General features: G+C 37.5%; 1 protein-coding gene across 3 annotated transcripts in view; it reads left to right on the plus strand.

Annotated features, from left to right (window-relative positions):
• LOC128990317 (protein outspread) overlaps positions 1–27,719 on the plus strand; it is a 122,328-nt gene that overhangs the window by 86,307 nt on the left and 8,302 nt on the right. For 2 of the 3 annotated variants that reach the window (XM_054412651.1, XM_054412666.1), the window contains exons 4-19: positions 8,425–8,613; positions 11,672–11,756; positions 13,834–13,986; positions 17,248–17,421; positions 18,077–18,258; positions 18,906–19,046; positions 20,023–20,184; positions 20,856–20,974; positions 21,540–21,728; positions 22,137–22,302; positions 22,464–22,634; positions 23,547–23,629; positions 23,857–23,971; positions 24,180–24,436; positions 24,682–24,916; positions 25,527–27,334. In XM_054412651.1, the coding sequence (XP_054268626.1) occupies positions 8,425–8,613; positions 11,672–11,756; positions 13,834–13,986; positions 17,248–17,421; positions 18,077–18,258; positions 18,906–19,046; positions 20,023–20,184; positions 20,856–20,974; positions 21,540–21,728; positions 22,137–22,302; positions 22,464–22,634; positions 23,547–23,629; positions 23,857–23,971; positions 24,180–24,436; positions 24,682–24,916; positions 25,527–27,334 (4,229 nt within the window). The remainder of the gene's footprint in view (positions 1–8,424; positions 8,614–11,671; positions 11,757–13,833; positions 13,987–17,247; positions 17,422–18,076; positions 18,259–18,905; positions 19,047–20,022; positions 20,185–20,855; positions 20,975–21,539; positions 21,729–22,136; positions 22,303–22,463; positions 22,635–23,546; positions 23,630–23,856; positions 23,972–24,179; positions 24,437–24,681; positions 24,917–25,526; positions 27,335–27,719) is intronic. The other variant, XM_054412657.1, reaches the window with a different exon arrangement.

Below are 27,719 nucleotides of genomic sequence, written 5' to 3' on the forward strand. Positions count from 1 at the left end.
AATTTAAAAAAAGGTTGTGTTTGAGCCAAGAAAAACTAGTTTGAAAATTCACAAATTTTCCGTGTTCTCCTTCTTCTCCTTAAATGTTGACGGACCTACAGCCCAAACCACTGGCTCAATTTTAATGTTTTTTATGTTGTTTGAAAGCCCTTAGCGTGTAGATGTGCCTTTTGAGGGTCACAAGTCGGTGCGTTGACCCATAAACCCTTGGCAAGCCCTCAAAGTACGATTTTGGCCCATTTAAATAACATGGGATTAAAATCAAAACAAAAGAAGGATCAGCTGCGATTAAATCTCAATTAATTTAAAATGTTAGAGAAATTCATAGGATCAGCTGAAAAATTATTTTAAACTTTTATAAAGTATTTTTTTCAGGTATACCGAATGATTTGAGCTACTTACTATATAAAATTACTTAGAGCAGTGATATTCCCCGATACTTTCCATTGAAAAATGCAGTGTACCGATGGTACAGCACATCATGTGGTGGACTGGTACAGCAGCTCGTCATTTTTAACAGTTTAATACTACTTATCAAAACATATGAAACCTAGGAACTTGAAACTTAGTACTAGTACTAAGGTTAGTTTTAACATTGTTTCTTCATAATATTGCCAAAATGTATTTAACTAAATAAGGTTAGTTTTATGTTTTGATACACTAAAACAAATAAAACAATCGGGAAAATCCGTCTACGTATGTTAAACAAGCAAAAAAGTGAATGTAAAAAGTGATATGTAAATTTAGGATAAAAATGAGTTTTTCATATTTGTTTTGCCTTATGCTATTTCTAACAAACCTAATCTGTTTGATTACATTTTTACTTCTCTAATAAGGGCTCAATTTACACTAGTCTTTAGATATACGGGTTTAATTATCGGAACACTTATGTAACACCAATGCATTTTATGTGTAGTTGTGCCCTGGTCTATATATAAGAGAAAAGAGGATTTTTATTTTAACTGTTAATTTTCTACAAAAATAAATACAATCTAACAAAAAACCACTAAGTGGTAACTCTTCCCCCGCCAAGTCAGCAACCCAAAAAAGACAATAAATCACCACTTTTCCGCCAAGTAAAACAATGTAATGTATGTAAGTTTGGCCACTTGGCGGCAGACTTTTGCTTGATCACTTTAAAAAATACCATAAAATTAGTTTCATTGAGCAAGTATCTCTCCCAATAGTACATAGCTAGATGAGAGCTTATTTTACAAAATTTGACCTTATTTGTGTCACATTTCATAAAATCATAATAGTGATGGTTTTATATTTACTGATTACCTCGAAATTATTATACTTAGTTGGACTAATTAATTAGAGAAGTTGATTTGTGAAATTATCCACCAACGTAACTTTAATGAAAAAAAAACAAGCAAAAGTCTGCCGCCAAGTTGCCAAACTTACATACATTACATTGTTTTACTTGGCGGAAAAGTGGTGATTTATTGTCTTTTTTGGGTTGCTGACTTGGCGGGGGAAGTGTTACCACTTAGTGGTTTTTTGTTAGATTTTTTAATACAACAAATGGTTTATATGCAAAACTTGACCAAATACACACACAAACTGCAGTTGGTAAAAGAAATATATTATTTACATTACAAAATTTGACCTTATTTGTGTCACATTTCATAAAATCATAATAGTATAACAAAATAAATAACTCTTTCATATTGGAAACAGTATACAGTAAAATAAAAACAAGCCCATGGGGCGTAGCCCAAGGGAAATATGAAAATTAAATGATATTATATTGCATTGTCTTCCATTTGTGGGCTATGTTTCAAGTTTCAAGTCTCTAGCTCATCGGGAAGTTAGTATAAAATTGATTGCAAAATTTGTACCGGACGAGAAAGCGAGCTAATAAAAACGTTTTAATAAACTTAAATAACAACAAAAAATGTTATTTACCAATTATTAGTGTTAATACAATTAATTATAACAAATATGTAATAACGGGGTGTCAAAAACACCCCACGCGAGTACATACGTTAGTAAAACTCGCGCGAGTAGTTAAAGGTTAAAGTACCTTTAGCATAGAAGTAAGAAGTATATCAATTGATTAATCTGTAAGTATATAACAAAATTACATAATCGTTTGACAGGCGACGGTAGGTATATGGATACAATGATGCGGCAAAGGCTGCTGACAGTATTACAGCGGAGCGGACAGTGCAGGAACTTGTGGCGCTGACTGTACTACACACACATTCCACTTGGAGATATGAGACTCGACTCAACTTTTGGAGTTATGACACTCTGCTTTAATTTTTACTTGGACTTATGAAACTTTGGAGTTATGATATCTTGGACTTATGAAACTTTGGAGTAATGATCACTTGCACTTATATTTTTCTTGGAGTAATGAAATTATCCCTTTTCGGGTACTTGTAGTTTTGAAACTTTGGATTAAATATAATTTGGAGTTATGATCTCTTGGACTTATGAAACTTTGGAGTTATGATCACTTGGAGTTATGAAATCTTGGAGTTATGAGATGATCCCATCTCGCCGGCTGATAGTTCTGGCTACGGTGTACAATTTTAACGGTGCCAGTCTTTGATTATTTACCCAATTTATCCGAGATTTCCGCATCACATCGCACTTGCCTGGAGATCTTGATTGATCTTGCGCAAATTGCTTCAATCCCGCAGACTGCAAATTTACTGGTGAGACACGCCATTATTTGTTGAGTTGCGCAAAATCGCGATGTACGTCAAGTGCAAAGACGTGCAATTTGCAAACATGTGATAACTTCACTAGCAAAATCCTTCGTTGTGTTCTAGAATTTATTTCGCACGTTTAAAAACGTTGTTTTCATTAGCAAGTCAAACAAATGTCGTTTTCAAGAGTACATCAACGGCACTGCTACAGGTTTTACGTTAAACTATCTACTTAATGGCAGTCTGATATTGCTGTGTGAAAATGGGTGTTTTATCGGACATAAACCAAACATAGATCACCATTAACCCTCGTACGTTGTTATCGTATAACGTCTTTCTACATCGAATGACGTCACGTCCAACTAGGTTTTGTTGGGATGAAATAAAACCGTATCGCCTTGACGTCGTACTACGCCACTTCAACGTCATATACTTTAGGCCGTAGTCACAGAACTTCACGTTATATAGCGAGTCAATTGATTAGTTCACCGCCCCGCCCCTTTACCATAAGCGGCCACCAAAAACAAAGAAGTCGTTATTTATCCGTTTCCCGTTCGGACGCAGATATATTGGCATCCTTGAGGTTTTAATTATTTTCGAAAGTCATAAACCATCGAGCAAGGTCGATAGGAAGGGCGGGCCTGCGATAATCGATTAATTTTCGCGGACTTTCAAATTTCATTAGGGGCATCTTCAGTGGGGATTTGGAATTAATTGCGGGGGCGTTGAACCGCCAACTCGTGCCGGGGATGAGTGAAGGTTTGTGGATAACATTTGTTCGATATGTATTTTAAGCTTTTGGAGAATTTTTGCAATAGCATTTTCCTCAATTCCGGTAAGTAACAACTTACAGCTGAACAACTCTGACATTCGCATTATAAATAGTTTTGGGTTCAGAATCTTTTATGATTTCCTGATAGAATCATTGCTGCATCGACAGAAACTGTGGAGGAACATTGCTTACATAGGAGCAAGGCTTCCAAGAAGTATTGAACTTAGGAAATCTGGATTATGTTTCATTTTAAAGATTTTGGCTTTGGTAAAGTAGTAGTAATGAGTTAACATGTGATGGAATAAATACTTCATCTATGATAACTACAGTGCCTAAGACTTAAAGCTTATGATCTAGCGGAGGGATGAATGATGCAGTAGCTGAAAATGACATATCCTTTATGGCTTCGTCCCCAAGTGTTATTTTTGTTAACTTTGACCACTTTCAAAGATCCAGTTATGCAGAACAACTTTCTTTATTACGATTTTACATGTGAATTGTAATTTAATAGCAACTGATCCTTATGTTGAATTCTGGTCTATAGTAGTCATCCTGCTTTATACTTGGTCTATAATATAGTCATCTTGCTGTACGCCTTGTCTACAGTATAGTCATCTTACTGTATGCATGGTCTGTAGTATAGTCATCTTGCTGTATGTCTGGTCTACAGTATAGTTATATATCTGAGAACCTCTCTCTGCAGCAGACGCTTCGTTTCCACCGTCGTCCCTGCGGTCTGGCCGAAGAATCACTTTTTTCCCCGATGTGTTGTTGCGAGGCCAGCGACACAGGTCTAATGACAGCCCAGTCGAGCCACCATTACAAATTATAATTTCCCACCGCGCCGCGTCCCGCCCCTCCCCGCACGAACTCTAATTCTTTTCTTAGGTAGACAAACAATGGTCTCTATCTCACCATGCAAATTATGCGACGAAGAAGACGTCGCTGGCCCGCGATTACGCCCAATATTGGCTGTGCCCTGAGCTTGATAGATTGTCGGGCACGATTGATCATAGAATTGAGTATCAGCATTTTTATGAGTGAATTTACAGTAGTGAAAAGGGTGTAAATACCTGATCAAGGCAATCTATTAAGTTGCATTTTCGGCTTAGAGTGCCGTATTCCATTCTGTTGTAGAATATTCTGCTGAAGCCCGTCAAATAAAAACAAGTAAGTACAGCAAAGTACACGCACAAACTACTCGTAAACACGGCTGCTTAGTCCAAAGAAAGTTGTGTCTGCCAAGTGACCTAAACTTGTCCCAGTTAGGTGGATCCACAGTTTAAGTGGGCTCAAAACACTACCGTTAATTGGTAAAATCGAATAGCGATTGGCGATATTCGAACCTAAGCCTTCTTCAGAATTGTAATAAAGTAATTGCAGAATGAAAAGTTGGTGGGTTCGAGGACGTCTAGCAGTTTGCAGTAGACTACGTGTATGTTGATTTATCACAGGGTAATCACACTACACCATGAAGTGAATGTAAACGTGTGGAGCGGAATGAATAATCTGCAAGACCCGACTCTCCGGAATTGAACGATCCGAACAAGATTACCTTCGTCGCCAACTAGATCTCGGATCTCATGAATGTTTACAGATCTGTGGAGGTTTCGACCATCGCCTGCAGGACCTGAACACGTGCAAGTTCTCACACACGCACACGCTCACTCACACGCATACCTCTGACAACGCCTAGGCAGGATAATAACATGTTACAGCACCACGGACCCAGATCCGCCATTTTACAACTCTTGCTTTCCTTTTTAGATCATCGTTTCTTCGCTTCTCCGCGACGCCGGCTAAATATTCATTAAGCATTCCGTTGCAGTTGTAGTTTTCAAAGTAGAATTGTGACAAAAAACGGTTGTAAACTATTCACATTTGAAGAAGCTCCCATAGGAGCAAATGGAATTTGTTAATTTGAACTCTTACGGATGATTGTTTAACCGTATGATACCAGTTTACCTTATAATATCTCTTCCCAACGTCTCTATGGAACAAACCATTTCAATGTTTACTTGTACTATAATGTACGGTAGGCCACAGAGTAAAAACTGTACACGGAAAGTAAAGATAAATCCCTCTACTGGGCATTGCTGATAAAAAAACAATTCACGAATGGCCAAGAGGGGCGGTGCCGGTAGGCTCTTCTAATTTAATGTACTGTTGAATTTGAAAACCTTGCTATTCACTGGGAGATCGCATTCCCTTGTCTGTGGTTATTATATAGCAATTTGTGAACTTAAGATAAAGAAACTCACCAGACAGTACGATACGACAGTACATCTCTTGCTGTTTTCTCATATTGTCATCGAACAGACGCGTGTTTTATTGACCTCGTCGCATGTACTCTTTTGCAACGGCGGATCAGTTTCGGCGTTTCGGATCCGGCACACTCCTGGTAGCGGTCAAGTGGCACCAGATGGCAGCGCAATTAGCGACTGATCTGGAGATGTTATCTGGACTCTCCGCAGGGTCGACGTGACATCTGTCTGACCTGCTACGTTACTGGCGCAGTGTCAAGTGCACCGGCCCACCCGACACCTTGCAGCGGACTGCGCCATTGTTTATTGTTTCCTTTATCAATTTTACTCACAACGATTGAATTGATCGGGCGAGATTGCGACGATAAATCCGCACTATTACACGTAAACGGCGGCGTTAGTTATAAACGCGGAAGCGCGTTTGTAAAGATGGCGAAACGACGCGGCCGTAGGGCAGCTGGACGGTGGCCAGGTATCGTCTACTAGATAGTATCTGGAGGTTGGTGGTCAGGATTCAGTTGTTTTTCGGTCAATAATTTGTTTTTGTATTCAGGGGTTCTAAAGTTTTCTGAGATGGTCTGTCAGAATTTTTGCGTTTTTTTAGCATGTGTTTGGGTTTGTGGCCTAGATAGTTTGTGGTTTATTGTCAGTTTTTGAAGTTGGGCGGTTGCAATTCAGCTGTTTTTCGGTTTAGAGTTTGGGTTTGTGGCCAAGTGTTTGTGGTTTACTGCCAGTTTTAGGAGATGAGCGGTCGTAATTCAGCTGTTTTTTGGTTTAGAGTTTAGGTTTGTGGCCAAGTTTTAGTGGTTTACTGCCAGTTTTAGGAGTTGGGCGGTCGTAATTCAGCTGTTTTTCAGGCTACAGTTTGGGTTTGTGACCAAGCGTGTGTGGTTTACTGCCAGTTTTAGAAGTTGGGCGGTCGTATTCAGCTGTTTTTCAGGCTACAGTTTGGGTTTGTGGCCAAGTGTGTGTGGTTTACTGCCAGTTTTAGGAGTTGGGTGGTCGTAATTCAGCTGTTTTTCAGGCTACAGTTTGGGTTTGTGGCCAAGTGTTTGTGGTTTACTGCCAGTTTTAGAAGTTGGGTGGTCGTAATTCAGCTGTTTTTCAGGCTACAGTTTGGGTTTGTGGCCAAGTGTTTGTGGTTTAGTGTCAGTTTTAGGAGGTGAGTGGTCATAATTTAGCTGTTTTTCTGGCTAGAGTTTGGGTTTGTGGTTTACTGTCAGTTTTAGGAGTTGGACGGTCGTAATTCAGCTGTTTTTCAAGCTAGAGTTTGGGTTTGTGGTTTACTGCCAGTTTTAGGAGCTGGGCGGTCGTTATTCAGCTGTTTTTCAGGCTAGAGCTTGGGTTTGTGGTTTACTGTCAGTTTTAGGAGCTGGGTGGTCGTTATTCAGCTGTTTTTCAGGCTAGAGCTTGGGTTTGTGGTTTACTGCCAGTTTTAGTAGTTGGACGGTCGTAATTCAGCTGTATTTTCAGCCTAGAGTTTGGGTTCGGTTTGTGGCCAATAGTTTGTGGTTTACTGCCAGTTTTAGTAGTTGGACGGTCGTAATTCAGCTGTATTTTCAGCCTAGAGTTTGGGTTCGGTTTGTGGCCAATAGTTTGTGGTTTACTGCCAGTTTTAGTAGTTGGACGGTCGTAATTCAGCTGTATTTTCAGCCTAGAGTTTGGGTTCGGTTTGTGGCCAATAGTTTGTGGTTTACTGCCAGTTTTAGTAGTTGGACGGTCGTAATTCAGCTGTATTTTCAGCCTAGAGTTTGGGTTCGGTTTGTGGCCAATAGTTTGTGGTTTACTGTAAGTTTTCCTAGTCAATCTTTCGGCAAACGACTGTTGTTTTTGCTAAAAGAGTTTGTTATTCTCTTTTAGTATTTGGAGGTGATCGTTCGTAAGTCACATTTTTCTAATAGTTTGAGATTACTGGTTAAGTGGTTACAAGTCGGTTGTCTCTACACTGTGCAGTTCGCAGTGCTGCAAGGACGTGAGTGGGTCTGGCTTGTTTATGATAATCACCTTCAGGAGCGCTGATAACAATAGCTAACTAGCTGTTTATGATTTCAAGGCCGACTGAGATTTATTTATGTCCATTGAGCCATCCATCGTGAATAAGATTTTATTAATTGTAGTTTCATTATAAAACCCATTTGCTTTCCATCACCTTAGTCACCTACCTTACCTTTGGTTTATTATGTGAAGATACTGTATAAAGAATCGTATTGTGATTCTCTGTTTTTTCGGATTTAACTGCCGTTGTGACAATTATTTTGAGTTAGTAAAAAAGTCACCCTCAGGACATTTTACCAGTGCTGTGATTGTATGTAGGCATATGTTTGTTTGACTTTCTCTATATTTTTTAAGGCATTGTGATGAAACGAATTTCAAACATTACTCTCTCATGAAGTTTTTAGCAACATTGTTTTGAAATACCGTGGTCGGCTTGTAAACACATCTACTTTTCAACCTTTTTGCGTGATGTACCATTACTTACCAAAGTGACCACCTGTATCCCAGATGGTAATTCGGCTTATCAACACAGCCTCTCCTTTAGGTTCGATCTGCAGCAGCTGCCTAATTAAGGCCCAACTTCCTCGTATACCTTTGGAATGTGTCCCACTGTCCTGCTTCAGGCCTCAAGACCAATTTTCTGCCTTCAGTGATATTTCTTAATTTTGATTTTACTATTTTTCTTTTGTGATGCTGCCTTCTTTAATTTGTTTTATGTTTTATGTTGCAGCCGGAGACTGTGCCTCAGGCCAGCATAGACATGAACAAGGTGCTGGAAGTAGCAGACGCAGAAGATGTGACTGGCAACGCCTACAGTCTGGCCATCACGGCACCTGACAACGTACACTTTGTCAAGGGCACCTGCAGGGAGGAGGCACGCTGGTGGAATGAGGTGCTCTCAGTCTTCCCCAGGTCCAAGGTAAGACCAGTCACAGGTTATATTACCTAAGAAAGGTATTGGAGGTAGAGTACGACTGATGGAAGGTGTTTGGCCGAAGCCCAGCGGTCCCTCGTTCATCGAGTGACTTATTCACCAGGCCGCTTTTTTGAAAAACTTTGGAACCCTCTACCTGCTGTCAACTTCAATCTTTGTCTTTCCAGGCACATTCTTTGCCCACCCAACACGCCTCTCTCCTCACCCACTGTAAGTTTACTAGGATCATTGGATTTGTCTCAATCTTCTTACTTGTTTTCATTTCATTTTCCTATTTATTTCCTTTTTAAACTGCAACCTGTCTGCCTACATTTTCTACTTCATGCTTCTCCTTTCATATTCTTTAGCACATTCTAGCAAAATGCAACGCTGATTCCTTGCTTCTCAAGAAGTTTATCTTCACTCAGTTCCACTTCTGTTGGAGAAATTCCTTCATCTTACATCTTTCTTTGTCATAAATAGTGCTTCTTTCGGACAATCTTTGCTATAAGTCGAGTGTTTCCACTTCGTGGCTGCTTGCTTTCCCTGATGTTGATTCCTTCTTTGTTGCTTGATTCTTTTTTCTACCAGCACACTGATGTAGGTGATGTCAGTCTTTTGCTCCTGGCTCTAGGTAAAATACCTTTACCTTCATAAATCTAGAGTGTTTATTTTTTTACTGGTGCAATTATTGTTAAAATGAATCAAAAGAATGGAAAATAACATGTATAACCATGGTAATGTATTTATTTAAATCAGTGTTATGCCAACAGTGTTTAATCGCTATTTTAGACATCACCATGGCATTCTTGTAGGTCCGTAGTCTGGGATTGCAATTTTCAAACACATTTTCCTACAGCTGGGGACGTATTCTGACAATAACACGATGGATGCTGACTTCCAAGTAGTCCAGAATCTGTGGCCATATCCTTGGAAAGAGTTTTGTCCATGTGCCAAATGATCGGTGGCCTGATAGTATTACCTTTTATATGAGATAATGTGTTATGAAATGTTTCTCTGAACAGACAAATTGTTTCACCTACTATGTGGCATGTAGCGCCATCTTACTAAACCAAAGTGTTTTACTTCAATTTAATTTAGTCAAAGAACAATCACTTTCTTACCATTGCTTGATAGTCAATTACCTCCGTAGTTTTAAGTTAATACCCCATCTGTTGCAAAATTGTGTTTGAAAATTATACTTCAAACAGCACTTCCTAAAAACAACACTATTTTACATTAAAACCCAATTTGCTACCACCAAACTTGATAATATCTGGGATCACCTCTAGTTTGAACTAGGTGAACAATTTCTGGTTTATTTCTTTACTAGGCCTACACATGACAAAGATTTATAAACTAAATTAAAACATACCTCGTCTTGCAGTTCTGTCTCAGTCAGTGCAGTGATCGGGTTGCAATGTGTTGTAGGCCTACATAATAATGTTTCGTACGTACGTGTCAAATTTATGTACAGTTTTGTGTTTATTTGTAAATTTCTACAATTTGACGAGTCCAATTCGGATATTATAATGTTTCAAGTCTCAATGTTTCTGTGTATACCACTTGAAAATGCCAACATGGCGAAACATGTAGTGGATTGAAAAAGACACTATTTATTTGAACTGCAAGACGAGGTATGTTTTAATTTAGTTTATACTAAGCAGTTCAGGGGCTACAAAATGGAATTTAAAGATTTATACTCTTTCAAGGACTTCTGGAATCATCTCTACAACAGGTGTGTCCGTAAACTGTAATTTACATTTTGATATTTAGTAAAAAATTAGAAAAAACACTATGCTTACCACATAGAAAATTACAATCGCGAGTGAACAGTTAAGTATTCTGAGTAATGTATGTTTTGAGTATACCAGAGAAATAGGACAGTTACAAACAATCTTCCAGGATGACTTCTCATTGATTACACGGCGCTCCGGACAGCTAGTCCTTTATTAGCGTCCAGTCAACAATCCATTTGCATGCCATCAGTAGCCCGAATTTACTTATCTGTTAACAGCAGCCAGCAGATAATCTTCAGCGGCCATTAGCTACGAAAATAGTCTGAATCTTACAAATTACCGTCGTTACAAGACCCGGAGGAAATTCAGGACCGCTAACGAGTTGAGACTTGCAACGGATTGATATTCAGCTGTGCTAATGGTTAATCGTTGTGATTGAAGAGGCTGCCTATGATATGTGACGGCCTCGGGCCCGAAACTGCATTCCTACCTGTGTTGATTATTAACTGTCTATCTAGGAACAAGCAGTAATATAGAAATGAAAATTAACAGTTCAAAAGTAAAAAAGTTACAAGTGAATCGTATATTTTTATTTGCATTGCATTGAAATTAACTTTATTCGGATTACATTCATAACTATACTTTATATATGGTGTAATGGTGTAATTACAACCAAACTAAACTAGCATGGCGGCTTGCAGTAAACATTTTTTGTGTTTTGTTGTTTTCAGTAAATATTTTTTCAGCATACTGTCGGGAAAGCAGCAGTTTTAGTTTTCTAAATAGTCCTCAAAATCATCGTTTTTGGGTAACTACAAATAGGGAATATAAAAAACATACGGTAAATGTTTTGGTTCGTCAACCTAAAAATGTTATCTTTCATCATGAAAACGCTGCTAAGTACACAATATTTAAGGTTATGATTGTAAAAAACAAAAATGTAAACATTTATGACGACTTTGTATAATCTCAAATCATTTGGTCTAATTTTGTAACGATTACAAGTTTATTTCCACAGTATGATGAAAATAGTTGTTCATCACACAGAGCAAAAGAGTCTTTTTGGTACCGGTACTTAATCGTATTACCAAAAAGAGCTACTTTCGCTCCGTAGTGATGAAAACTACTATTGAATTATTAAGTATAAAATTTAACATCAACGCTCTGGCAAAATTATAAACCAATACCACCTGTACAATGAACTGTACATTGTATAACATGAAGTTACGTAATCAAGTGATCGTTTTGCACTGTTGAGAGCATTCAGCAAAAATATTGATGCCTTGTTATTCAAATTGAATTGTAAAATTGGTATTATTTTCCAGGGAAGACCAAAGAGAAACGCAACATTTCCTGGAAGCCAGACGTCAAGTTCAACTCCGGCAATCCTACAAACGCCTCCAGTCAGAGGTGAGTTTGGCCAAATGTTGACCATGGCAAAGAGAGGTTTAGCATGTCATGTGTTTATTTTAAACTAGCAGCTTTACCTGTGCTTTGCAAACGGGAGTTTGACAAACAATTTAAAATTATTTCCTTGAAGCTATTGTAGATTATATTTAGTGTAACTCGTACGCAAAGTAGTAATTTGCTACATTCAAGCAAAACATTTATGCTTGAGCCGTATTCAAGGGCGGAATACTTTTTTGAGTGCAGTAAAGTATTAACAGACAAATAACTCATTACAATTTTTTATAGTTAACAAAATACAGGTCAATAACAAAACAGAAAACAAAACATTGGTGGAATATAATTAATAACTTTATGGAAATTTAAACACAGAAACAACACAAATGTAAATGTTGTAATTTTCTTACTATTACCATAGACAACGATCATTATTTTTTCCCAAAACCTCAACCCTTTATTTTAAAGCCACAAGGGGTAAAGCATTGGTTTGACAAATGACGAATTTTGACAAAATATCAAATAACTTCTTGATCAGCATCGTACGTGTTATTAAATTACCTGAAAAATACAAAAATATATACGTCTAATAACACTTGCAATAATATATTTACACTTATACTGTTGACTTACAAGATGGTAAATACATATTACCGTCTTGTAAGTCAACAGTATAAGTGTAAATATTATTGCAAGTGTTATTAGACGTATATATTTTTGTATTTTTCAGGGAAAATATCAAAGGGGAAATCGTCCCCTGGTAATTCTGGGAATATAGATTATCTATGAGCCAAGTATCAGCACTATCAGCTATGGTCTGTGGTTTTTGTTTAATAGATTGACAGATAAACACCTAATTTTGTAATGGTTTGGATAGATTGTTTGAATCGCAGTTAAAGTCACCCATATGGAAGCTCATTGCACTCAATAATAGTATAGAATGGGTTTCCAAGACTTCAGGAATTTAAAAACAAATATTGAAAGTTTTGCAATAATAATTTTAATTCACCACCTGCTTACCGTTTTAAACACTGTAATTTAAATTTCACATAACTGGAACTTTTGTGGAATAGGTAAGAGTGTCTAAGAGTTTTTCTGGAATTAAAAAAATAAATTTTTAAAGTTTTGCGTTTAAGTTTTGTGTTTGAATTCACCACCTACCTACTGTTTTAATCACTTTCATTAAAAGTTACAAAACTGTGTGATATATCATATAGGCCACCCAAAAGTAGTTGTATTAATTGGAGTGCTAACACATGCTAATTATCAGTTGGTATCCAAGTGCATCTAGGTCACCATCTGTCCCTTATGATAGGCCTACTTCTGTATTCTGGCCGCTCGCCAGCCGCAAGTGGGGTCAGTGTAGACATAAACTCAAGTGGTTGACGTCAAACGAGTTGTGTGAACTTGCCTTTTATTATTAAAGATTCGTCTTTTATGGTTTTAAACATTTTTATGAATCCAAATTTAAAAAAATGTAATAGTGTGACATTCATTATTGTAAAGTGCAGTCTGGCACTTCTAATAGTTTGCATTTCTGAGCAGGGTTCGGAAAATTACAACTTTTTTACTAATGATTTATTTGACAAAGAAAAAAATATTTATTTTATTTATTGTGCTATACATATAATTTGAAGGAATATCAGGATTCGCATCAACAATGAATATGGGAGCAAAAGGTTTTTGTAGCATTGGATTGATAAACACCACTAAAACAATATTGAAAATTAAAGTTCCTCTTAACCCTTACATATGTTTTAAGTGTATTGAAATTCAGTAGTGATATTATACACCAAACTAAAATAAATCCTTATGTGACAACAAGCTATACCTCCTTAAATCCAAAAAGTTTCACTCACGCTTTAAAGGGTGTGTTAATTAAAATCTAGTAGTTACTAGGATTTATATTTACTTCACTAGGGAAATAGCACCACCCTGTAAACAGACGCTTGTTTAAGTATTCAATATTTTAAAGTAGTTTACATCAAACAACTGATATAAATGTATTTGGACTAAATGTTTTCGACAAATGATTTTGAATGGTACGTCTTTCAATTTGTTTTATTGTTACCTGCTTTTCCAGATGTGTCCAGCTCAGTGTCAAGCGACTATGGTGGAAGGCGAGTGCAAGGATCTTTATGGGAAGAAGAGGATGTGTTTCCCACTAGAGATCTACCTCCGACCCCTTCAACCCCCATAGAAACCCCCGTACAACCGTCTGTGGACACTAGAAAAGGTGGGTGAAAAAAACCCTAAAACTCTTCTGAATGTGGATGTTGCTATTTTGCTAGTTTATTAAACTAATTTAAACCTTATTATTAATATTTACCTTATTAAACTAACTATGTAACCTGGTGTTGTTACTAAAGGACCTACTTTTATTAGGGTTTCAAAGTACATTAAAAGTTTTTTATTCTCATATCATGCAGTTGCCATTTTTAACGTTTTTTTGGTGGGGAACGGTCTAAAACAAATTTAATAGAAATTAACAACTAGTTTTACGTTAAGACATCCATAGAAGTACAGTCTAACCTTGATATAACGAACCTCGAAACAACGAATTCCTTGATATAACAAATTTTTTTTTAATCCCCTAGAACTCTCCATAACACATAATGTATATTTTACCTCTACATAACGAACAAACCATAACAACAACCTTGATTTAACGAATTTTTCGTGATTACGGCTAAAATAAGACACCTCAATATAGCGAATTTATCATTGTCAGAACCTCTACATTGCGAATTTAACCTCTGCATAACGAATTGTCTACGTCTTTCCCTCGATATAACAAATCCCCCACCCCATTATTGTTTTTGAAAAATCTGTTTCTTTATCAAATGAAATGAAAGGTGACGTTATAGCTTGCGCTAACATTCGTCTGCTCCGTTTTGGTTTTACACATCTCTCTGTCTGCTGTCGCTGCGCGTGCTATGTTGCAACTGAGAACTGATTTCATTCCCTGAGGACTGATGACGACGTAATGTTTAGTAAGCTGTGATTGGGCGATAAGTAACTATGGTGAATTGTAAAATTTTTGGATAAAGAGAAACCTAAGAAAGAATATAAAAACAAAACCAAAGAGAAAGAATAGCAACATCGTTATTTTAACATTCATTTTTCGAGTATTTTTATTATCTTTAAGTTGGCTATGATTATACACTTTTATAATGACTTATCTAATAATTTATTGTTTTCAATATGATTTGTTTCAACTAGCAACACCAATGCTATATTTAATGATTATTATTGACATTCCTCTGTTGTGATAAATCAGTACTGTACTGTAAGTAGCCTACCGGCCTATCACGAGCAGTAGCTTACAAAACTTTCTACTACTGTTTTCTTTTGTTCTTTAAATCTGTCATAAATTTTGTTTATGACTACGCAATACAGTGTTTGGCTAGGTTTTAGGAGGGTTAGAACAAGCTGTGATTTTAAACTTACAGTTTTTAACCTGTACCAAGGTCAATGCCATTATCATGATTGCGCAATATTCAAGATCCCTCCCCTTTTTTTTATGCCAGATAATTTAGGTTCTACTGTACAATGTAAACACTGTAGTGTAAAGTTGTAGCATATGCTACTTTAATTGTGTTTTGTCTAATCCCGACCTATATTGACCGACGCTGGTTCTGAACCTCGACTTAGCGAAATTCCTACAAACATAACCTCTATATAACGAACCTCGTTTTACCGAAATCCTTGATATAACGAATATTCAGTTCGGTCCCTTCAGATTCGTTATACTGAGGTTGGACTGTAAAAGGACAAAAAAAGTTGTTTAAATGATTATTTATTTTTACTTGCTAAAATAATAAGCAGCAATGAATCACAAAAAAACAAAAAAAAAACATTAATTACATTAATACACTATTAAAATTTATGTCACTCATTGATTACAAAATTTGTACCGGACAAGAAAGCAAGCTAATAAAAACGTTTTAATTAAAGAACCTTTCGTACTAAACATAAACTACCACACTACAGAGGATTCTTCTTGCCAAAAGTCACTGGGAAAGCCGCAGATTTTTCATGGGAACAACGACACCCTCTAGGTCGAACTGAAAACACAGATGGATTTTGGTTTTTTGAAATCAACGAATGTCCAACATGGTAGTTGACCTATCTGGACATGGTTAAGATGATAATTTGCCACTCGGCTACATTAATTATTCAAAAGGCCCTGATGCTTGACTGGTTTATAATAATGTTTGACGCTAAGTGGCCTACTGCACTCGATACTTACCTGTATTTTCAGTTACCTTGTTTGGTCATATCCTAAAGTGAAGCGAGATTTATATTTGATTCTTTAGTTTGGCATGGTTTTATTAATTCATTAACGTAACAAAAATAATATTTTCATTTCAAGAGTTGTTCTGTTAAAATATTTTTGTTAATTTATATTTTAGATCCAAAAGTTTATTGCCAAAAATTGTGAAAGTAAAAATTACTCATTGTAAAAAAATTTTATAAATTACTTAAATTTATAAATGTTATATTATACATTATTTTGGCTTTAAAATTTATCAAACAACTGTTTGGATTTACCTACTTTTTTCTTACTTTTTTTGTTTTTTACTAATTTTGGTATTGCTGGCAACTTTACTCATGGCACCTTATTCAATACTTCTTTGTGAGAATCTTTATAGAGGATATTAGAGAAAAGATGCATTTCTTCTTGAAGTGGTATAAGGCCATGGAAGAGTGTGTTTTTTTTTATTTCAAGGTTTAGGGTGACAATATTTTTAAAGAGATAATTTATTTTGAGTGTACATAAAAACTAAGAACCTTTGTGTCTTAATCCTAGATGCATCCAACTATAGATTGACTATAGATACACTATTGTGACATAGACATTTCATCTCCATCTGAAAGTTGTTGTCAGTTTTGGAATAAAAAGAACACAAATCACTACCAGCATTCAAGTTAAGATGTTAACTACTAAGTAGATTTTAACAATTTAGTAGATGCTAACTACTAAGATATTGTTTTCTTCCTTTATACCAATTTCTGTCATACTGAGTAGCATTTATCTCATTGTCAATTTTAGCATCTGTCCCTTTCAACTCTAAAAATTTGTAGTCCGAGCTGGTCTTGAGGTTGCATGTGGGGTTTTTATCTCCGAGGTCCTGGGTTGAAATCATGCCAATCACCAATGGATTTTATCTATGTGATAATGCCACAATTCTCTAGGCCTTGATTAATGTGTGATGTGGGTTTGGGCTAAAACCTAGCATCTTAGGAGGTGGGACATAAAAAAATATGAAAAAAGGGATAAAATACGACTTAAATCATCTCACCCTACAAGAGTATAACTAAACTATGTTATCTCAGAGTAAAATCAGCTGTATTTAAAGCTGTAAATACAGCAGGTCCACATGGACGGTATTTCTACTTCAGTATGTAAAGTCAATGATGGTTGTGCATGTTTGTGTACTGTGTAGTAGTGTGCAATGCATGGTAGTGATAGTGTTGTGTGTGTTGTGTGCAGTGTACATGGGGTCTCCCCCGACTCGGGACAAAGTTGTACGACCCGAGGAGAAGGGGAGGACCCGTCGGGTGCAGAACAGGGAGAAACGGGGTCTCAAGAGTGGTCGGAGCTACTCGGAAGATCTCACCAAGATGTTGCCGACGTGGCGAGACAAGAAACCTCCCCCACCCTCAGGTAATGTACAGTACAAAGATTCCTTAGACAATTAATAAATTTGCACTAAAAACCACGTGTAGAGGCCATGGAGGAAGACTATGACTGTAAGTAAATCTTAAAAGAAATGAATTTGTATATTTACAAAATGTGATGTTTCTGTCGACTTATCTGCCGTTTTCAACCATAGGATTACTGGATGATTCCCAAAATCTACGTCTTATGGGATTTAGAACAGTTTGAGTGTAAAGACTCACTCTTTTCTATCATTGTTTGATGAAACCATGACTTGTACTTGACACATTGCTTTTGACGGGTCCTGAAAGAAATTAAGCCATTCAGTTGGATGTCTCTTTGTTTGTAAAGTCTTATTTGTTTAGTTGTGTACACCTATATGTTTATTTTAACACTCTGTCTAAGTAGTAAATGTAAAAAAGTAAGATTTTTAGGCTTGCTGGATCATCAATGTGTAGTTTGTTGAAAGCTTCATATATGTTTAGAAAAGTTTTATGGTACATGTTAAGGTTAAGATAAGCATGATACTTCATCTTCTTTCTATTCTTCTTCTATGTAAATCTCTCATGGTTTTGTCAGTTGCCATGATTCCTCACTTGATGTTGGACATTGACTTTTTTCACATGCTTATGTTTCAATTGCCTTCTCTGTTTGATTGTAGAACACCCTGAGGTATCCCGTCGTCTGCTGCTGGAAGAGTTTGAGAGCGAGTGCAAGCTGAAGGACATTGCGGACTCTCTGACTCGGCCGAGACATCGACGACTGACATCCCCGGCTGTCACTCCCCCTCCCCCCTCCAGCCATGAGCCTACCAGGGACAGTGATACCACCACGCCAAAGCAGGTGGGTCTTTTTAGTAACAAATTACTTTCATCCTACGATTGGCGGATATATTCGCTGATTTTTAACACGTTACCTATCAGCCATCACATTCTGTGAGAAAGACCTTGTGTCACCTGGCAGTGAATGTGTTAAATTTATTTCACCTAGTCATCCACAGTGTATACTGACCTTTCCATCTACCCTGGTTGTATATTTGTCATTGTCAGAAGAAAATGTGGTCTCTCTAAAGTGGTTATCAATTTAGTTTACAATCAATGTATTTCTGACTAACCCAAAGGACTGTATAGGCCGTAGGCTGTATTGAACCACAAGATGTTCTCAAAGAGTCAAATATGGATAGAGTTCAGCTAGCTCATAACCTGAGGAATTCAATTCAAGTAAATTGTAAATTACAAAATTGTCCCACTACAAAATGACTAACATCATGACTAAGGTGTATAGAACTTCTTTGGGAAGTGTATTGATGATTACTGGTACTTTTCATGAATTTACACTCTTTTTGTACCCATTTACATTATAAATAAAATGTAGAACTCTAATTTCATTAGGTAAGTAAGCTAAACTGTATCCTTTTCTATAAAAGTCTCTTAACCGGCTGTATGTTTATCCCTACAAATATAACTTAATAATCTTATAATTTGTCCTAGGTGAGAGGAGATCCGGATGGCTGTGGATTGGACTTGACGTCACTGAGATACTCTCCCAGTTCAGAGCTCAGGGTCGAGTTACCAGCAGAAGATTTGCTCAATATCAAGAAAGGGTGGCTGATGAAGCAAGGGAATGATAAGGTAAAGTGGTTATTCTGCTCAAAAAGGTTATGTTTGCTTCGTGAGCGTAGTGGTTGGAGTGTTGCATTCTGAAATAGCAGGCAAGTTGAGGCTCTTTTACCATTAAATGAATTAGATTATGCATTACAAAAGTTCATTGTAGTTGTTAGCCTCCGGATTGCCAAATAATACTAGAAAAGGTTTAAATACCTGCTGTTAAGCAATCCAATTTTGTTGTTAGCACTAGTTTCGGTGTCTGTGTGACACCATCATTAGGCTGCACAAGGACAGTTTTCTTTCTTCATACGAAGAATAGGAAAAAAAGGTCAAATTATTTAAAATGTCAAAAGGTTTTGAAAAATACAGATTAATTTTAATTGTTTTTTATTTCAATTGTTTTCTTTCCGTTGTTGGGAACGCATTGAGTTTGCAATACTAGAGGTTGTCTAGTGGTCAAAAACACGACCAAAAATAAGTAATGTACAGACTTTTCTATTTTCACCCCATGCTGTAAATAAAACATGTGATTAGAATTTCTTCCATTTTATTTTATTTTCTGTTTATATTACGTTGTTATTTGTCACCAGCATGAAAACTCATAAAGCCCATGATAGTTTTAACAAAAATTTAAATTAACTTTTTTTGCTTATTTTATTTTTATTTTTATTTATAAAGGGATTCTGCACATCTTTAGGAAAATATTGTTCTAACAGTACGGGTAGATTTTCCCAGCAATGCACACAAGATGAGAAAAATTGTTTTCAAGAAACATGCTTGCTTAATTATATAGAGGATTACAGTAATTATTTGTAGTTTTGTAATTGTTATAATTCCAGCATGCAAGTTTTAGCCTGGGGATGCAAAACCCCATGTATCACTATCTTGGTTCCTAATCCGATATCGCCAACAATAACTAACAAGTGTGTCCGGTATATTACAATGTTTTAACCATTTTAAAAACCAATTCGTTCATAGTTCAATATTTTTTGTGCCATAGGAGTGGAACAAGCACTGGTTCGTGCTTCGAGGCGCTGCGCTTTTGTACTACAGAGACCCATCGGCCGAGGATCAAGGTATCCTGGACGGAGTCATCGACCTGAGTGGGGTCAGCGCAGTCACCGACGTACAGGTGGCTCGCAACTACGGCTTCCAGACGACGGTAACTACCTCAATACCTTAGCAAAAAGAATAGAATAGCAATGTTAATTTACCATTGACATTGTACATGTATTAGCAACAGTCAATAATGTAACTAATTAAACGTCAATTATCAATAATTTAAGATGGGGATTCCACTATGTGCGTGTTTTAACCCAAATATGAGTGAAGGATGAGTGTAGGATGAGTGGCGCAATATTGTAGTCTTGTTAGTGACTAAGGCCGACATATTCCTTAGTCACAGCTGTTAATTAATAGCCCAAACAGCTAATGGCAACTAAGGAACCTACAGTTTATAGTGGAAACCGAACCACATTCTTGCCTTGGTATTAACAAATTGGTCTAATTATCAGGATAGTACTGCGGATAGTCATAGTACTCACTAGTGCGGAAGTTAATCCACACCAGGGAGTATCACATCCACAGTGTATCCTCTATAAATATCCACAATTTGTGACCTTCTAGTAGCTGCATTACAGGACGACGCCACCAACCCAGTCAAAAACAAAATAAATAATAGTTTGAAAACATTATAAAATACCGTTCCAATACATAAGAGCAAACCAGGATGACCACTGTGATAAGATACTGCAGGTGGTCAATCTCAAACCAACAATGTCTGGTTTAACAGCTACAGATGTAATATGTTTGATTGTGGTTGTTGTTTGACAGACATGGGACGAGCGCAGCTACGTACTGTCCGCTGTCACAGCTGGTATACGAGCCAATTGGATGCAAGCGATACGACGAGCTGCGGGACTCGACTCCAAGATAGAACCCACACCCTTACAGTCAGTACCTGAATATTACACATCTGTGTTCAATTTGGTTGACATGTTGGAAAATATCTCTCTCTGACAATCTTGACGAGACTAAAACAGTAGCAATAGTATATACAATGCAGTTAAGATCATGTTTTAGCTGAATATACCAAGATTAAAATATTCAATACAAGTAAATTTGGTTCAGAAAACCATTCACTTCCTTCTCTTCTTCCCTCCCAGTAAATAAACTGTAGTCAAATGTTGGACCAGCATTAAGTATAAATCTAGAATAAAGGAATAGCAGCTATTGAACCTTAGACGAAGTGCAGGTAGGCCATAGATCATACGAGACACACTTGACTAAGTCCCCACGAGGAAGGAATATTCTACGTTTTATGTGTGTTCTATGGCCTTATGTCTCTTATGTACGTTTTCTAAGGTAAGGTAACAGCAATCCCCTTATTCTACAATTCAAATTCCTGGCCTACGGCTTTTCCACAATTATCAGCTATTGTGGTTAAACAATTTTCAATTTTGTCCTTAAAATTAAAACCACTCACAACATTTTGTTTCATCTGGCATGATTTTACAGGCTGGAGAGGGACAGAGAGATGGTTGCTCCACCGACACCACTCACTGGCAGATCCATCATATTCTCCTCGGACGACGAGTATCGGACGGCATCAGAGGGACGGAGAGAGAGCGGGGAGTGGGGCGATACTCTACCTCCATCCCCCCCTCTCAACCGCACACCGATATCCAAAGTCAAGGAGAGGGCGAGGTGAGCATTGTGTCATTTTGTGGTTTGGTCTCGGAAGAATGGTTAAAATCTGGCTTGAGAGAATAATTGAATAATTGATAGAAAGAGAAGAGTTGGAAGGCCATTGAAGAAATTTCGACTCATCAATAAAAAGGGTCTGATGCTTATGGGAAAACATCTACTGTAATTGAAGGAGAAAGCGTTTTACCTACCTACAGTCCTGAAGAAAACTCTCTCTACAATTCTAATGTTTGTGTATAAGACACAGTTTTGTGTTTCTTATGCAAGTTTGGACTCTTTCCCATTCAGTCCTTTGTCTTTAAAGATTTACTCTAAGAACAAGATTAATGATCACACATTAGGTGACTATGGTTTTTCCTAACAAAAAACTTTTACCCTTTCGGTAACTTTGTCATAATCTTGTTCCAGGGGTGGCCTGAGGTCGAGGACGTACAGCAGCAAGAGGTCAAGGTCATCACCCCCGAGCTCACGAAGGTCAACTCTGGACTCGGTGCCTCAGGAGGACTTTGTCCTGGCGTGTTGTGGTCAGATGCAGGAGTCAGAAGCTGATGTCACCGACAGTGTCAGTGTCAATGTGAGTGTAACTTCTTATCATTGTTGTTTTTTTACAATTTACATTTTGTTAGCAATGAATTTCATACAGAATGTTAACCTTTCCAATTAACCTCTGTCTGGGGATGAAACAAAGGCTAACTTTTAGAGAAGGAAGTATAACGACTGCAATGACTTGTGTAGGTTGGTGCTGGAGAAGGCAAGTTGTTGCTAGACAAGGTACAAAGCCAAAGTTGTGAGCTGCAGGAGGTCAAGCGACAGTTGACTGCTGTGCTGAGGCAGCTGAGCAGTGCTGAGGAGGAACTATTGAGGCTGCGTCAGCGCAAAGTGGACGTCTCCGCTCTTGAGAAACAGGTATTAATATTGTTAAACTGCTGTTTGAATTAGGGGTTTGCTTAACCCTGATATTTTCCGGTTGGGCGTCAGTGAAAGATCAAAATTTAAAAATTTTTCTGTGTACTAAGTAGAGATGATGATGACATTCTAGATTTCACCGTGATCGCAGAGGATGTTCAAGGTTTTGACATGACTTTGGTAGATGGTGTTGCTTTTGTCGTGACTAGATATTCTCAAGTTCATCCCGATATTGGAGAGCTCCTATAAAATGTTATTAAAAATTGTTTGTAGCAGTACAATCATATTTAAAAAAATCAATACTTTCCGAAGCGTACTGATTTTAGCCTGAGACCCGAGGACAATAATATTTAGCTGGCTCAACCCGAACCAAAGTACTGTATAAAAGTCTGGCTTGCAGACCTCAAGTTTGAATGTGCTAGGTTTTTCCCCTTCAGTTCTGGATCGTCCTCTGATGTTTTATAACAGATTTTAATATTTTAGGTAGTGGGTTTTTAATAATTTTATAGTTTCTATTGGGCTACTTACATCAGTTTCCTTTTGTGTTCAAGCATTTTTTCCTCATCCATATTTTTTATATTTTCTAATCAACTCAATCTCTGTTGTAGTATTTCCACTTGGCCAATGGTTGCCCTATGATAACACTTCCCTGTTCCTAGTAGCCCAGTTTAAGCAAAGCTTAACTCCAACAGCTCTTCTCCGTGGACTTAGCTTTGTAAAGGGGGGTTTTTTAATTTTATTTTAATGTAAATTAATGCAAGAACGTTGTGTTGCATGTTATTTTATAACTTGAACTATCTCTTAGGCTGTTGCTTGCTGAAGAAGCTGTACGATAGTACCATATTAGGTGTATTTCTACTTATATCGCAACATGTATACCCTTCACAAAACACTAATGCAGAAATTTTTCAGGTTGAAGATTTGATCCAAAGGGTGGAGGACGCCAACAAACAAAGAGCGAGAGACGCTGCAGAACTCGACAGTCTTAAGAAACGGTGAGTAATCTTTATTTAACTATCTAATATCACAGTATTTGCTTAATCACCTTTTAACCCATACGCTTTAAAGGTCAATGTATCCGTTGTTAAGAGTTATGCAAGTAAATTAGAGGTGTGCGAGCAACCAAAACGCAAACTTGAAAATTTTGACAAAAACATATCTTCTAAACCATAATATATCATTCCTTTGTTTCCCTAATGATTTGTTGTTTTCTCATTTGTAGCTATGTGGATGACAAGGCCCACTGGGACAGGGACCTGACTGACGCCCAATGTGAGCTACAGTTGGCCAATCAGAGGTACTCCCAGCTGTGTGTGGAACTAGCGGACAGTGCTAAGGTACAGTAAATAAAGTTCATTGATGTTATGTCTGAAATATTGTAAAATCTTTACCAGACAATTTATGGATGGACTGAATACATTTTACTTTTATGGTAAAAATGTTACGAAAGTGTTGTTTTGTTAATAGATTTTTTCATACCAAAAGTTAGTATATATTGTTTTTATGAAATTTAACCTTTTAAACTAACTATTCGTTGTTTATCAGCTGGTACAGAGGTTGAGGGAAGAGTTGTCGTCGACTGACGACCTTACTCGTCAACTGAGAGACGAGCTAGGGTCGGTAACCAACCGTCTGGCGGCCGGGATAGAAGAGAACGACCAACTGTACCGGCGACTGCGCGAGCTTGACGGACGACCGGGAGGTCCAACTCACTCGACGTCTCGGTCACGCAGCGTAGACAGCCTCAGCGACCTCACAAACATACAGCTGGACGGAGACTTATGTGACCTCGACAAGGAGAGGTGGGTAGAGAGCTCATCTTGAAATAACAGGGTGTTTGTCATCTTAGAAGTCACAGATTTGAATTTAAGAGCATTCTAAGTTGAAAATTTATTTTAGGATCAAAGAAGAAAAGTAAAATAATATCTTGAGAAACAGTTAAGTGTAAACGGAATCCCAGAAGTTTGACATATTTTTCAATGCTATATAAATCGTAACTGAATGTCCCTCTCTAACAGCTCTGAGCTAATACTGTTAATTGTTCCAGGGTGATTGAGGAATATTCAGACCTTCGTGCCAGGTTTGAGAAAGCAGTCTCGGAAATCCGACTGATGAAGAGAGAGTTGCGAGAGTCGCAAGCGCAGAGCGATGTTTTGGAGTTGTCTTTGATCAACGCAAGACAAGACCTCAAAGCTAGACAGACCCAGGCTGACGCTCAAACCAACCTCATGGCTGCTAGGATAGAAGATCTGGTGATGAAACTGTGCTCCGCTGAGAAGCAGGTTTGTTGTGTTCAAAAACACTAAGACGGAACAAGTGAATAAAGCTAGGTACTGTAGATAGATGTACTAGAGCTTCCGTGGAGGTTACTTTCCACTAGTTTCCTTTGGGATACAACTGTTACACAATCTTGTTGTTATTGGTCATCTTTAGTTACTGTCCTAGTTAAAATTAGTTACTTGAACTATTCAACCTTTAGCTTTAGATGTCTTTGACTTGGTAAATATCTGTCAATTTTGATAAGCTAGCTTCCTAGTATATTTGAGTTTTTATTCCTCATGTAGGCTATGTTCTGAAATTTAATAGGTGTAAAAGTAAGTTGGTATTGTGTTAAAATAAACCAAAATTGTTTGAAAATTAGTCAGGAAATTCTGTTAACTAATTAGTCATGTAGAATTTTGTCTAAAGGTTAGACTTTAGGTAGTGTAGTAGTACAACTATCTTCCTGCCTTATCTTCTGTAAATTAAAAATAGCAAATCATGCTTGAATATTAACAAATTAAAGTTAAACAACAAATGGTTTCATTATCTACCTGAAAATTATTCAAACCATTCGAACTTCTACACGTAAATTTTATTTGTGTAAATTTAACTTTGTTATTTTATTTCTAGATTCGTACCCTGAAGCAAAAATTGTCAAAGTCTGAGACTCGTGAAAAGAGAAGGTCTCTGTCATTGAAGGGAAGAGAATCTTTCACCATTTGTAAAGAATTGGAAGACAAATTAGCAGAACTGGAAATCAAGGTTTCAGCATTGACTTTAGAGGGAACATCATCTTCCAAGAGTCCTTCTCCAGTGAAATCTCTTCCACCTCCTTCCCCCAGTCATGACAACAGCAGAGCCGCAGCTAGACTAAGGAGGAAGTCACTGGACAGTGCCACGTGTTCTGAACCCATGAAAGTCCTCATCAGGCTATCAAACTTGGAGTCCAAAGTAGCAAAAGCTGCCAGAGAAATTGTGATTTGTCCTTCATCTCCGTCCCCTCTCCCCAGCAGTGAATCGATCACGTCGTTAGACGAAACAGAACAAAAGTCACAACTACCTCATGAAGCAATGAACGGAACAGAACCGTGTGATGAAGTCGATGGAAAAGAACAACACGTTCAATTGCATATTTCAAGCGAAATCAAGAAAATGGAGACTCTTTTGAGGAATAAATTGAAAGGTCTATCGAAGAAACGGGATTCGTTAATCGTGTCTGGGCAATGGACCAATGAAGCGAAAGTTAGTCTTTTGGCAGAGAAACTTGCTTTTGAATCGGTTCTTGTCGGAAGACTGCATGACGCTGTGGCGGGATCGGTAAAAGGAGACATTGCGAATGTGGAGAGGTTCATGATGGAGCTGGACGTGAAGCTGTCAGGGGGAAAACCTAACATTGAGACTTCGTTGGATTATCTCTCCAAGGCCTTGACGCGACACCTGTTGAATCAAAAAATAGAAAACACAAAACCTAGAAAACAGAAGGAGAAGAAAAAAGCAAGTGAGAGTTTAGCAGTTATAGAAATCAATAAGAAAAAGAAAAATCTTGATCAAAAAGTGAGTGTGTTTGTTGATCAAGTTGTCGATCAATTAGCAGCAGCTTTTGCTGTTGAAAATCTTGGCGACCAGTCTTGTGAAGGGGAGAGCAAGATAAAAGCGGCTTGGTCTTTGGCTCAGGAAGCAGTTAACGAAGAGCTTATCCAAACGGAGATCACTCAAGTCATGAACCAGTGCTCAAGAACGTACCAAAACATAGTGGAAGAAGAGAAAGAAAGTAGGTTTTTACCATTAGTTCAAGATAGAACGACCTTGGAACAGTGGTCGCAAACTACCAAAGAGCATTTGCAAAGAGAGTTGGAAGTCGCTGTCAGTAGGTTATTCGATAAATACAGGGAAAATGTATATAGGTTAAAATCACAGAACACATCACCAGTTAAAACAGCTCAAGAAGACGAAGAGAAATCGAGGTCGCTCTTGCAAAGGTTTATCGATATTATTGCTCACAAAGCTTTATTAGATTCTAGGGTTTCTTTGCTGCAAGAAATGGATGTAGATCCGTTGGAGATTGTTGCTCCCTCGGATGTCGCGTTTGATGAAAACACTGTCTTAGCTGAGGTACAAAATTTGTATTTGAAATACGTAGAAGAACTCAAAGTCGAACAAAATAACGAAAGTACGAACGAGGAAAAGTTAAAGGAACATGTGCAATTGTTGGCGAGAGAGATGGCGTTGCTGAGAGATTGTTTGGTGGAAGCTGAACTGAAGAGGAGAGGAACAACAGAGAAGTTGCAGTTGGACACCCTGGAGCCTCTTACTGCCACGAGTACCAACCTGTGTGATCAGTGCTGCCAACTGAGAGATCAGGTCTACCAACTACGACAACTGGTACTCAGCGGACAGGAGTGTCAGAGATGTGAATATTTGCAGCAGCAAATTAAAAGGTAAATACTTCGTTTTTTTTTTTGGAAGGTAATTTTTATCCTCACTAGAACTAATGAATATGACATGCAAATAAGACTTATCATTAAAGCTATTGGTCATAAAGGTTAGTGTTTGTGGAAGTCTAAGACATTTTCACGGTTGCAATTGTTTGTATTTAATCACAATACTAGAAGTAATATTAAAAAAGAGGAATCCGAAATATCTTGACCTTTATTGTGACTGGTATTAGTATCAGCATAAAAATGTTTAACATTTTTTCCATTTCCTACTCATCATTTGTGCCTTAGATGGATGCTTTTCCTGCACTCAGTTTTAAAATTTAAATTTAAACAAGTAATTTTATATTGTTTAGTAAGTATAATGGCTTTTATCTTCATCTTTTGT

The sequence above is a fragment of the Macrosteles quadrilineatus genome, unplaced genomic scaffold (genome assembly GCF_028750875.1).
Source record: "Macrosteles quadrilineatus isolate MER2022 unplaced genomic scaffold, UCM_ALF_1.0 Scaffold_1__1_contigs__length_201487025, whole genome shotgun sequence".
Taxonomy (NCBI): Eukaryota; Metazoa; Arthropoda; class Insecta; order Hemiptera; family Cicadellidae; genus Macrosteles; species Macrosteles quadrilineatus.